The sequence below is a fragment of the Zychaea mexicana genome, assembly GCF_025766255.1.
Source record: "Zychaea mexicana strain RSA 1403 chromosome Unknown BDB00scaffold_29, whole genome shotgun sequence".
NCBI classification, from domain to species: domain Eukaryota; kingdom Fungi; phylum Mucoromycota; class Mucoromycetes; order Mucorales; family Lichtheimiaceae; genus Zychaea; species Zychaea mexicana.
The window spans coordinates 188,387-201,654 of record NW_026516692.1 but is presented as its reverse complement, the minus strand read 5'-3'; the positions used below and the strand labels follow the sequence as shown (position 1 = coordinate 201,654).

At 44.1% G+C, this 13,268-nt stretch overlaps 4 protein-coding genes across 4 annotated transcripts; 2 read left to right on the top strand and 2 right to left on the bottom strand.

The window, feature by feature from the left end:
- Positions 1-9: 9 nt before the first annotated feature.
- Positions 10-3,274, bottom strand: BDB00DRAFT_819412 (uncharacterized protein). The gene is made up of 2 exons (XM_053123224.1): positions 1,864-3,274; positions 10-1,764 (listed from the first exon to the last, which is right to left on the bottom strand). Exons 1-2 carry the CDS (start codon positions 2,981-2,983, stop codon positions 362-364), a joined length of 2,523 nt encoding a protein of 840 aa, XP_052980512.1. The 5' UTR covers positions 2,984-3,274; the 3' UTR covers positions 10-361.
- Positions 3,275-8,408: 5,134 nt separating this feature from the next.
- BDB00DRAFT_819410 (uncharacterized protein) lies at positions 8,409-9,679 on the bottom strand. The gene is made up of 3 exons (XM_053123223.1): positions 9,372-9,679; positions 9,063-9,256; positions 8,409-8,955 (listed from the first exon to the last, which is right to left on the bottom strand). Exons 1-3 carry the CDS (start codon positions 9,409-9,411, stop codon positions 8,659-8,661), a joined length of 531 nt encoding a protein of 176 aa, XP_052980511.1. The 5' UTR covers positions 9,412-9,679; the 3' UTR covers positions 8,409-8,658.
- On the top strand, positions 9,572-10,126 carry BDB00DRAFT_882831 (uncharacterized protein; the record flags this gene model as incomplete). Its single annotated transcript, XM_053128182.1, has 4 exons — positions 9,572-9,616; positions 9,723-9,807; positions 9,891-9,955; positions 10,064-10,126. The coding sequence occupies 4 exons, from the start codon at positions 9,572-9,574 to the stop codon at positions 10,124-10,126; spliced, it is 258 nt and encodes an 85-aa protein (XP_052980510.1).
- A 1,059-nt stretch (positions 10,127-11,185) lies between these two features.
- BDB00DRAFT_762178 (uncharacterized protein) lies at positions 11,186-13,229 on the top strand (the record flags this gene model as incomplete). The annotated part of the gene is made up of 7 exons (XM_053119319.1): positions 11,186-11,566; positions 11,693-11,765; positions 11,872-12,008; positions 12,144-12,179; positions 12,272-12,399; positions 12,470-12,709; positions 12,782-13,229. 7 exons carry the CDS (start codon positions 11,186-11,188, stop codon positions 13,227-13,229), a joined length of 1,443 nt encoding a protein of 480 aa, XP_052980509.1.
- Positions 13,230-13,268: the final 39 nt, after the last annotated feature.

Here is a 13,268-nt window from a genome sequence, read left to right as displayed (position 1 = left end):
TCAGTTAGGGCTTATTATAAGATAGAGGTCAGACAATTCTATTACTTTAACAAATTAAAAATACAAATGAAACACAAGTATGCGAGCAAAAGGGAAACAAGAGGGTAAATATTACAGGTCGTTTGGGGGGTGTGGGGAGGATGAATCAGCGGGAAAAGGTGTGTGAGTAGGTAGTTAGTATATGTGGTTGGTGAGACGGGATGAAAAAAAAATGTATATAATATGAGATGCGAAAAAATTAATAAATATAGGGCGCGGCAGTAAGTTAGGTTCAAGGTTCAAGGTGAGGCGACGTGAGGTGACATGAGGTAGGTGGGTAGGTAGGTAGGTAGGAAGGTAGGAAGGAAAGAGCATTGTGTTATCAGTCTTCTGCTGCGAGACCACTACTGCTACTGCTCTCGTGCAATTGCTCTGGGTGTAGGTGATAGTACAGGCTATTCAGTGTCTCAATGTCCCTCTCCACATCCATCAGCTCGTCATCTTCGCTCTGGTGGTCTGCTTCGGGCGATGACATTTGTGAGACATCGATAGGCACTGGCAGATATGCTTCATTTTCTGTCCAGAGCTCATCCTCTTGTTCTTGCTCTTGCTGCTCTTGCTGCTGCTGCTGCTGTTCGTCATTATCGCTACCTTCGATCGCTGTCGCTTCTCCAGCAGCCACGGTAACATATTCAACAGGCTCGACATATTCGATTTCGCCAGAGTTTTTCTTACCGCCAATTTTCACCTTTTTCCCGTGTCGATGACGCACAAACGGACAGAGCAGGTCCTGTGGGTCAAATCGACCTGTCATGCGCTCGCAAGCAGATACGTTCGTGTGCCAATTGGACGCAACTTTTTCCAGTCCATCCAAGGTGACGCGTTGGCCCCACAGATTCAAGATGGGAAGATCAGCAAAGGTCGGCAGCTGCTTGCCTGGCAATTGGCTGAGAATCGTGTCGCGTTGCATCAGGGGTACCAAGAATTCGTCCAGGGCATGGCTGCGTCCCTTTTTAACGTGTGTGCCAAACTCCAAGTGGTTGGTGGAGAACGATTCGAACATTTGAAAGTTTGGGTAGAGCATGACGTAGGATCGCAGATAAACGAGCTCGATAAAGTACTTTTTCCAGGATTTCTTCCATCGTTCAGAGCGACTCCCCGGAACGGTGATGTTGAGCAGTTGGTCTTGTCGCAAATCTTCCATGCGGCTTGTTAAATAGCCGTGGAACTCGCGCCAATGTTCTGGGAAATAGACTGCACCCCAGCTGCATGGGACCTGCGTCAAGTACGGCACGCGCGTATCGTAGTCGTCGCCAATGGCTGTCACAGGATCGAACGGACGTCGGCCTTGCGGCAAAAGCTCCAAGTGGCGCGGCGAGTATAAACTGATGCCATACATGAACTGACGGGCTTCATGGCTGGCGTCGCTGTAGCGGTATTGGAGGATGCTGTACTTGGCCCAGACATAGTAGTAGGGTGACACTTCAATGTCGTCTTCCAGTAACACAGCATAATTGTGGTCGCTGGATGGGTACCACGACTCAACAATAGCGGGCATCAACCCGCCTTTTCGGATGCGGTGGCGCATGGTCTTTTGACCGTGTTGCCACCTAAATCCGTTGACAAGCATTCGGGTCACACGATCAGATGATTGTTCCAGATGTATCTTGAGGTTGACAGCATCGCCCAGATAATGTGCCCGACTGGCCGATTGTAACAAGCGCGAGAGTGAATGAGGCCGTCTATCCGTGATCACCACGATATCCACATCAATGTCGTTCCAATCTAATTAACGTGTATCACACACACACACACACACACATACACCCCTGAATGAATGAGTATTCCTACGCAAGGCTAATAAGAATGAATAAAACTACTTACGCTTCAAAGCGTCTATAGGCAAATCTGCAATCCAAAGTGCATGACGCACATCTCCAATTGGAAGGCCGATCGTCACAGTGGTATCTTGTGCCTGCATCATGGCATCCATGACATGGAAAGTAGGCTTGTCCTGACGAATATGGACCAGTGCTTGCGGCTGCAGCACTTGAATCAACCGAACCACACCTTGCGCTGCCATGGATGCAACCGCCAACTCGTCTGCAACAGGCAGGGCCAAATCGTGCACAATCACATTATCCGCATTCAAACATCCTGATTCATACAAGGCCGCGTCAAGCGCCACACCATCAAGTCCTCGCTCTTTGCCGGTAACGACCAGATGCACAGGGGTAGTGTAGCGACACACCAAGGGATGCAACTCGATCATTTGTTCTGGTCCGTCTGCAAAGAACAGGACGGTGTCGAGCTGCATGAGCGTTGTTTGTCGATAGTCGAGGCACGTGGGATGCTGGCGTCTATTAAGCAGCTGTTGCCAAGCGCCATTTTCGCGATAGGCCGTCTCGACCTCCTTACACTGATCCTTGTTCAGATCGAGTTGATATTCTTGGTCCGAATGGGGTGGGATGAGAATAGACGGTACGTTGGCATGCTGATGAAGCGTTTGACTGATATAGTACGACAAAGGTGCTGCCAAGTCTGTCTCCATGGCAAGGAAGGGTAGCCACGCTTTTCGAAGCAACCATGCGCCCTGCAGCAGATCCACGGGTTGTGTTACAGACGGCAAGATGGTGTTGGGAAGGCACAGAATATGGGAAGCTGGGTCGAATTTGCTGTTCAGACTGGCTGGCAGCAGCATGCCGTGGCTGCCCAACAATGCATTGCGGTATTCGTCCGTATGCATCAGTCCGTGAATGTATTGCAAGTAGTGTGGGCCAGGCACAACGTTCTCGTCGAGCACGAATACAAAGTCGGATGCAATCGTGTCGATGACTTGGAGCCAGCTCGAGCGACCAGCGCTAGTAGCCAGCAGGTCATCCGTTGAAGGCAGTGGATCAGCGACCAAGACACGGATTGTCGTTGTTGCATGTTTCCGTGCATGATACTCTGCACTGGCTCGTAGCGACGATGGACATACAAGTGCGATTTCGTCGATACTCATTGATTGTGCCAAGAGGGCGTTCAGCTGTGATTTAATACTGTCCTTGTCGGCGACCTGGATGATCGCTGTGATCGACGCCTGCTTTTTGCTGTTGTGTACTACAAGCTTCTGCAGTTCGTCGTGGTCGTGGCCCGGAAGGGTGTATGTCTGCAATCCATATAAAAACGATGGTGTTGATGTATCGTCGTCGCTCACGGCCCATTGTTGTGACCCTAAAAATACACATTTACACCACGGCACAATGAGTAACAATCGCCCACCCCCTTTTATATTACCACTTTTGGAATAATAATAATTATGTGTGTATCTGTGTACCTTGCTGCTTCCAAGTCAGGAACTGTGGCCACTCAAACACCTTCTTTTCTCGTACAGGTGCAGTAGTGGTTTGGTTTTCATAGATATATGTCGGCGCAGCCTCTTCGTCGCTGCTGTATTCGTACGTTTGGTGTGCTATGGCGTTGGTATTATGTACAAAGAACATGGACGTCCACAGTAAAAGCACGACTGTAAGCGACAAGAGCAGTAATAGCCGAAGTAATCGTCGTCGCGGCGAGCATGCTGACAGGGCTGCTTTGAATGAATAAGCGTGTGGAGATTCAAAGGACGACGATGACGGGGATGACACCGAATCGCCCATTTCTGTTTGTGAATAATGGTGGAAAGAATAAAGAAGGAAAGAGGGAAAAAGGAAGGACTGGAAAAAAAGAGGATCTGCCAAGTGATATTTTTTTAAACAGCAGCAACAAGAACAAGAATGTGCGTGTAATAAATACAAGAGAGTGTTGTGCGTGCGTGAGGGTGACCCTCTCTGTGACCCACACACATCACTCGTAATGAAAAGCAGAAATTAGGTTTTTTTTTCTTGGGTGTAGCACAAACATTATCACCCAATTTATACACCGCCTCACAGGTGCTACCATCATGTTTTCCAGGGACACACGCTCTCTCCCACAAGAGCTTATACCGCAGATAAAAACCTTTGCTTGTGTGTGCAAATATATTGTTTTTCTTGAAGGGGGTTGCTCATCACAGAGTCAAGGTAACCCATTTCCAACGCAATGGCCAGATATCGGGTGGGGAAACGCAAGTAGTACGTACGCGCGCGTTTTTTCCTTCAGTAACTACTGCTTCCACCAGTTCGGGCTTTTGTCGCCGTTCCAAAGGAGTCTATACGTAGATCACTTTCGACAAAACGGTATGACCGCGATTCATTTATCCCTATTTAAAGTATAGCCAAACAAATTACTACGTGTACCACCTCTTCTCTATCTGTCTATAACACATTATCTTCTCTGTGCTCTTCCCGGTGCACATGCATCCTTACTGCTGCTGCTGCTGCTGCTGCTGCAAGGTGCAAGCTGTATTTACCCGACAACAAAAAAAGTGATACGCTTAACTTTATTATTTTTGCAACTCCCTCTATATCCAGTTAGCGTCGTGCGGACAACAGAAACGGGCACATTCCGCCTCATCGAATAACATCATCGTATTTATGTACTCTCGCGCTTGATTTCTTTGTCCTCCGACAATGAAGTTTGGATAGGTAGCACCAAAGTCGTCATGTTCAAGCATGGACTTTATGAACAATAACATAATGAACTAGTCTATATTGCATACAGATGCTGGTTTAATTTAAATGAATTTCTAATGCTGACCTAAACAATGAAAGGGTATTACTACCATGACACCATGGAGAAAAAGTCGTTGTAGCAGCACTTTACATTATTCTGATGCGCTCCATATATGTATAATCACGCAGCGGTGAGAGAAACCAAAGACACAAAAAAAAAACCGATATCCCGGTTTCTTTTTGCCGGAGCGCTTCAACAGGTCGAAACGAGCAACTGGTCTGATCACCTGGAAGAGAAGATGCGTATTACTGTGCTTTCGGGAAGAGGAGGAAGACAGTTACTGCTACTGTAATTCGTTTTGTTAGCACCTCCTAATCATCTTTTGATCATTTACTGCGAAATAGCACTTGATTTTTAAACGTAATTTCTTTATCAACTTTCGAAAAAATGAGCCCCCTATACTTCCTAGCCATTAGATCATCATTCATACAGATTATGAAAAATCCATTAAACGGCCGTCAATGGTGGCTTGAAAAAAAGAAAGCAATCGTCGTAATCCATATATATATATCGGTGGTGATGGATCCCCAACTCAGTGGTGGGGCGGTAATATATTCGTCATGAATCTATCCAGACCTTCAATGATCAAGTATGTTGTTTCTAGTATGACTAAAGTGTTCTACTACTACGTAACTACGTCGCATCGATGGGAAAAGGTGTCAAATAGGGTCCTCTGACATGAACATACAAGGAAATGGTGGTACATACACACCAATTATACCCACTTTGGTAATTTGCATTTTGATAGATCTGTCCTGATGACCAGTGTACGGGAGAAAGATACACGGGCATTGACTATGAAGGTTTATCATCACATCTTTCCTGGTTGTAACAATCTCTGTTGCCATCCAAAATATATATTTAAAAGCGTCGCGTAATACAGGGAAATTCTTTTTTTATGCGGCGGTTGAATTAAACCACAGCTTACGGGCGTTGAGGCAGAGAATCGCAATGAGGAAGGTACTTCTGAACTGGGTCAGATCAGCTAATGTGTGCCAAGTAAAAGAGGTATGAATATCATCGCAGTTGCTATATTGGCTCTGCCTAATAGAAAGATGCTTGTATATTCATGTCTAACTGCCTGGAAGAAATATGATTTTACCTGACATAAGACTGCTGACCTGCGACTCAATAAAGGTGGTCGCTTCCTGCCGTTATACGACAGAAAGTCAAGTGTCTATAGCTGCCATCAAGAGATAAAAAAAACTTGACCAGGTAAAGTGTGTGTACAAAGGGATTTATCGAATGACATAAAACCTACGTATATACGAAGAATCACAGCTTTTTGAGGGTGCTTTTGAAGAAAAGTAGCTCATGATCATTTCAAAGCCTGTACCGAAGCCGGTCTATGATACCGTCCGTAAAGTCACGATTAGGAAGGCTAAACTCGTCGTTGAGCGGATGTAGACAGCGTACTCATATAAAAGAAGTAAATTAACGGGCTGTAAGATCGGTGATAGCTTGAAACGTACGGATCCAATCAAAACCCTTTAGCATAAAACGTAGTAGTAGCCTTGACCTTGCGGATGACTATTTGTTTAGAGTTGAACAAACATTAATTTAAAAAATATATCAAAGAAGCATGTGCTGTTATCATTTTATTGATAGAATAAATGATAGGCTCATCAATGAGTGAAGATACCATATCGTTTTTTATCGTAACTAAGAAAAGGGTCATGCGGGTACTGGATCCCGAGAAAGAGCATGCCTTCTTTACGAATTCTTTGCAGAATCAACCACGTCTTCTTCGAGGAACACATACTAGCCATGGCTAGAGCAAACGCCACCCGCACCTTATAAACTAAAACCTTGGCTATGAATAGTACAGTTTCCATCAAGGACACTGTCCGCCTCCGCGACTGCGGCATCTGTGTCCAAGTTCACAGCTAAAATCATCGCAGTAACCTCCAAGATGTCAAGGTCGCGGTTGCCCTTGGTGGTAGTTGTGGTGGTGAGAAAGGAGCAGGAGATGGCGGCAAAAGGAAAAGTTTTTGCTCGTGCGTGTGTGTGTGTGTGTGTGTGTGTGTGTGTGTGTGAGGGAGATAAAGACTTTGCTGCTGAATGATCCCTTTACAACTGCCTCTCAGAGACGTCAGCAGCATAATCTGGCACGGAAATTAGCAGAGGCCAAAATCACGGAAAGTTTAAGGCGGTGGAAAGAGAAATCCGAACCATGTTCGTCCCGTTTACCACAAGCGTTTACATGTTGTTGTATAGTTGCACCTAGAGCAAGTAATAGCTTGACATACAAATGCTGAGCTTGTATACTATGCTTTTTTTAATTCTGAGTAGTGGTGTGCAAGCGAAGATCAGTGTACATGATTGCGACTGTGCGGCACACATCCAAGGTTTTAGGGAGTGACATAATTTATATTGTGCTTATGCATGTATTGAGTACTTGAAGCGTATACCTGTATCTTCTACAGCAACAATCAGTTACCACCATCAGCAAATCAAGAACGCACACAAAACCGAAACCACACTATACTTTTCCATATTGTAACCTCTCTATCTGGTAATATATGCTCGTCATATAATATATTTCTTCTCTCTTTATAACACCTACGCTACCACAGCCGCAACGTACACCGCACATTCAACCTCCAGGTTCGGTTAAAAGCTTTCCTGCTATACAATATTGTACTTTGCTGTAGTAGCAGGGTCTGAAAGATTATCTTCCAATCTTCTCGTATCACAAACCCATCATCAACGACTGTTACGTTTCTTTACACACTCATGTATGCACGGATACGGCCGCTGCAAAGAGAAAGGTGAAGACTACATGGCAGTTTATAGATTCAACCGCTATAAGATCTGATAGATGTATACGATTTATAAAATCGATCTTCCATCCTTCCCTAAACAGGAGATTTTATATTATGTCACAAACCAATTTTTTTGTTTAGTGTTGCTGGTATAAGACTGAGCACAAGACACTGATTCAACTCATGCGCCCATCGTATTGGTACATTTAGAAGCTGTTGCGACGAGATAATAATCAAAATAATGTACCTGACTGATCATGAGGCATGATATGACTCTTTGTCGGCTCATTCAGCAGTATTAAGCCCGAGCATTTCTCGCTTTTTTACTGTTGTGCAACGCGGGTTTCTTACTGTAAACCGGAACCGAGTTGTCTGCTTCTTTGAAATTGAAAATCCATCAATCTTATAGATTCGAAAACACCAATAGTGCGTACCACTTGAATCTCTTTTTTTGGAATTGTGCTGTATATGCTATTACCTGAAAACGAATAATACCATGATAAGCATAAGTACAGTAGGGAGGAGCTGTATTTCATCGATCCATTTACTTTGATAATATCCGCAATACAAGCTTAAAGATACACAAATCGTTTAGGAAAGCGGGTGTAGTTAACTAGAGGTACTGATGAGAACAAGATATAATCACAAAACATAGTGTATGGTTAAATGGTTTTATTGGTTCCACTACTTCCGAGATATTATACCATTAGATAGTATTGTACACCGCACACACAAAAACGCACACACACAGATATACATTAGGTGTGTTTGGCTGGGTCATTTATCTAGAAGAAGCTGGACTAGAGTAGTTGACTTAGTAACGCCAGGCCATCAACACCATTTTGTGGATCTCAGTATCAAACTGAATTAACTTACTGACAGCCCATTAATTGTCAACGACAAGCTGTACACTACACGACGAATCTCCAGTTTTAGCTAAAGAACGATGTAGAGCTATTGGCTTAACGTTCTAAGCTCTTATGGAAATACATATGAATAGAAACATGAGCTCAACACCGATTTTCGCCACTCACCTTCCTTTAGGGCTAAAAACAGGATAATGGAGTATATAATATTGAATCAATTATTAACAAATTTTGAATATACATATGTACATGACACTATCGCTTGGTTGACCAAGCTATCAATGCGTAAAGATAGGTGTAGTAGAGGTGTGTAGAATATATAGTTAAAGAGAAACCCTACATTGGTAGTGTTAAAGAAAAGAACTGCATAAAGCGATCAGGAGCCAATAGTGTAAGACGTACGTGCGAATTATTTATCCTAATCCTGCAAGCTTCCATATCCGCTCAAATTCTGCAGGATCCACGACACCATCATGGTTCCTGTCCGCCTCATTCAACATTTCTTCCAATTCTCGAGTCGTCCAAGACTCGCCTTGTGCTTGACTTGCTTGTCGGAGGCTATCCAAAGTAATCATTCCATCCTTTGCAGCCAGCACACGAAATGCGTCGTCGCGTCGATGATCATCGATGAACTCTTCTTCATCTTCATCCCCATCTTCTTCCTCTTGATCATAATCATGATTGTCTTCTCGCTGTTCATCATTCTTTCGCTACATTAAAATCAAGGGTTGTTATATATTATATTAGTATCAACCGGTTTTCAACGTTTATGCAAGATTTCCCTACCCACCAACTTATATTATGATTCTCTTATTACCGTCATTAAATCTGATACAATTTTTTTGAAATCGTCCACATCAATATAGCCTTCATCTTGTCTATCTACTGAGCGGAGCAGGTCGTTAATGCCACCTTCTGATACTGGCACTTCTAAACCCAAAGCGCGGAGCGCCTTGTATAAACCTTCGCCGTCTAAAAGTCCAGCACCAACCGTGTCGGTCAGTTCAAAGACTATTGGAGAAACATTATGAATATTTTTTTTTTCCGCGCGTCAGTTATACGCGATCGTCAAACGTTTCCTAATCTCACTCAATTGGGTCAATGGTAATAAAGAAAAAAAAAATACCTTGATTGATCTCTTGCTTTTGTGCACGAGTAAGTAGCATAAAAAAGAAGGAAGAAAAAAAAGAGAATGTGGTAATGAACTGAGATTAAAAAAGAGATACCCGTTTGCTAATATATACGAGGGGTTGTTGTTCAAACAGTAGCCATTCCCTTTCCATACTACTTTAACCCGTCCCGGGCAGTGAAAAGAGAGATTAAAACATGGCTGAACCAAAGGTTCCCAGCGAGGATTTGCTTTCACAAAAGGTACAATGAGCCCTTTGTGCTGAAGGATTAAGAAGGAATCGGTTTTTGCAACTTGGAAACAGATACTATAACATGCTCTTTTTATTTTATTTTTTTTTGAAAATAGTGGGATCGCGTGATTTCGAATTTCGTGATTAAGACGGGTCTCGGTTTGAGCGCCGGTATCGTTGCCTCTGCATTGTTGTTCAAGAGTAAATATCTTTTTAATTGTTGGAAATTCTATGACTGAAAGGGATAGAGACTTACATATATTCTCGGGTGGGTTTTGTTGTAGAGCGCTCATGGCCTATTGCTATTACCACTGGTTGGGGTTTCGGTGTCGCGTACGCCGACGCGCAGGTAATTGTTTCATTCTCTTTTTCTATAGCAAGGCATTGATGCTACATATTACGGGTATGTCTAGGTGCTCAAGTAACTAATATGCCTTTATTTGGTTATCTACTTTAGCGTATTTTCCATCCTCATCACGTACCAGGCGTTAAATTTGAAAAGAAGAAGCCCACCGTTTAGATTTTTGCATACAATTAAAAAAAGTATTCCTGGAAAAAAAAAGAACATCTTTGATGGTTGATATGGGAAGAAAGAAGGCTATGCTCTTCTTTGGAAAGCAGTGTGTTCAGGATATAGGCAAGATAATGCGGCTTCCAGATAGTAGTAATCCGTTGCTGTCTGAACGCTGTTGCTATGATTTAAATCTGATTGGTTGCCCTCGCAACGCTGAACTATCGAAGAGGGGAGAGAGGGAGAGAGGAAGAGAGGGCAACTCTGCCTGTGTGTGAACTGCCCTAGAAACCCACTTATATTTTCTCGTTCGAACTTTGCCAAACGTCACCTTTCTCTCTTTTTTATTATTGTTTACCTCCATTGCGCATTAAAAGCGATTTTACCAAACGGAACCGAGACGCGTGTGTGGTTCTATATATATATCTTTTCCTAATTCCAGTTTTCTGAATTCGCATTCGCTTTCATTTGATATACCACACACAGCTTTTCCTTCTTCTTGTACATAATCACTTTTTGGAAGCTCTCTACCCCTTTTCTCGTTTACCCTTTGGTCATTCTTTCTCTCTTGTGTTCTAAGGGAAAAAGAGAGGAAAAGCAATGCAGAAAAACATGAATCAATTGCAACAACAACAACATTTCCAACAACAGCAACAACTGGCTGCAATGTACGAGTCGATGGGCATGCACCCGCAACAGCAGCAGCAGCAACAGCAACACCCTCACCTCCACCCACAGCAACAACAACACTTCCAGCAGCGCATGCCGCAACAGATACCGCCACAGCCCTTTCCAGGCTATCCAGGAATACCTAACGCGTCTCAACAACTACAGCAGCAACACCAACAACAACAACAACAACAGCCAGACTGGACAAACGCGGCGGCCGCAGCGGCAGCGGCAGCGCCAACAGATCCGTACGGTCGACCCAGATATCCCATGCGTGGGCCTCCTCAAGGCATGGTCAGGCCACCTCAAGGTGTTGCCCTCGCAGCCGCTGGTGGTGGCGCTGGCGCTGGCGGTAGTGGTGTTGGCGGCCACCCCAACACATCGACTCCACCCAACATGATGCCTCATCCATACCCACAACTATCGACGCGTCCGCCGGTGATTCCAGCAGCAACGGCAGCTGTAGCACCACCACAAGCACCACAAATCGATGCGACCCGAGCGGATTCAGAAACACGCAAGAAAAATCTAAAGCAGTATCAAAATCGCGATGAACACTATCAGGAAACACTGAACTTGCAGCATAAACGGCACATGTCGCTGGCACATGAAAAGAAGCGCGACATTGAATCCATGCAATTGGAACGACGATCGCGGATGCGTGCTGGTCCTGCCGCTGTGTTTGGACCTGGATATTCCGGTTGTGGCAATGCGCCGACCGGACTGGAAACTCGGATCATGTATCCTATCGATCGAAAACGACCAAGGCGGTCACGCGAAGTGCGATTGTAAGTAATTTTCTTAATGTAATTGATAGTCAATAAGCTAAATCACAGTATTCCTATTCTTTTAAATTTTGCTAGTCGATTCGATCAGTTGGTTGAGCAAAGCATGAAAGAGGACAAGTTGGTGCCGATACGGCTGGAAATTGAGATTGATGGATATAAGCTTCGGGATACCTTTACATGGAATATGAATGGTACGCTTGTGTGGCATTTATATAAATGGAGTTTCGGTCGAGGAGAATGGAAGGAAAAGAAAACAAAGATCATATTCCCAAACTTATGTCTTTTTTTTTTTGGTAGAAACGTTAATTTCCCCCGAGCAATTTGCCGAACTTATGTGTGAAGATTTGCAACTACCTCCAACGACGTTTGTGCCGAATATCGCTAAAGGAATCAAGGATCAAGTCGAGGATTATTACCTACATGCCGGAAGCACAGTGATTGAAGATGAAGGCTCTGACAACGAAAAGGACTACATGACATTATTGGACATTTGCAAGGCCGGGGGAGAGCTCCCTGTGACAGTGAAAAAGGAACAGCTTATAGAAACAGAGGATGTGCCAAAGTCAAAGCGGCGCAGGAATACAGAGTTACGAATGTTAGTCAAGGTAAAGCGGCTCGCTCGAATAGCTCTACCAGATCTTCTTTGTGACGTAAAAAAGAATATCGTTATCAAACTTCTTTTGCTTTTTTTTTTTAGTTGGATATTACTGTTGGCAATCGAGCACTGCTAGATCAGTTTGAATGGGACATTGCCTGTCCGCAAAATAGTGCAGAAAAATTTGCAGAGAAATTAACGAATGAGCTTGGTCTTGGTGGTGAATTCAGGTATGCATATTTTGTTGTCAACGAAAATAATAACGGACAACAGAAATTTAAAAAAAAGTGGCCCCACTAGAACGGCAGTTGCACATTCTATACGTGAACAAGCCCACAACTATATCAAATCACTGATATTGGTGGGTCACGAGTTTAACGGATCCCCCATTCTTGACGATGATCTACGACAAAGCTTTTTGCCACCACTCCGTTCTATCATCCGCGACAACGATACAGTAGAACGCTTTACACCAGCTATACTGGAATTGACCGATGCTGAGATTGACAAAGTAGAGAAGGATCGTATGCGGGATGCAAGGTAAAAAAAAAAAGGAATTGTTACTGCAAAGTCTTTTCATTGAGGGGATACTGAGTATGAAGCTTGAAATAGGCGTAAACGACGACAAGCACGAGGCCGTCGTGGTATTATACTACCGGATCGAGAACCGCTGAAAACGTATCGCACAGGCGTAGCATTGCCACCAGAACAAGACATGACTGACGAGCAATTTTTGATGAACGTGGGAATGGTCAATGGCAGTGGAGGCCATAACACCCGAGGAAGCACACCTACATATGAGCCCATGCATTCGCAACGTCGGAGCGCGCTCAAGGCACGCATGAATATCGCAGCCGATGCAGCCAGCAATCATCACATGAACCCCAACTCTCCGGCACCATATCAACAACAAGGGATGCAAGGCTTGATTTCACTCAATGCAGGGAATCGATTTTCAACAATGACAGACCACACGACACGGCAAACAAGTAAGCATCAGCATTCTCTTCTTCTTCTTCTTCTTCTTCTTAGAGTGGAGCATACAGTGGAAAGCGTATAATGCTATCTGAAACTAACGTCTGGAACAACAACAACATGG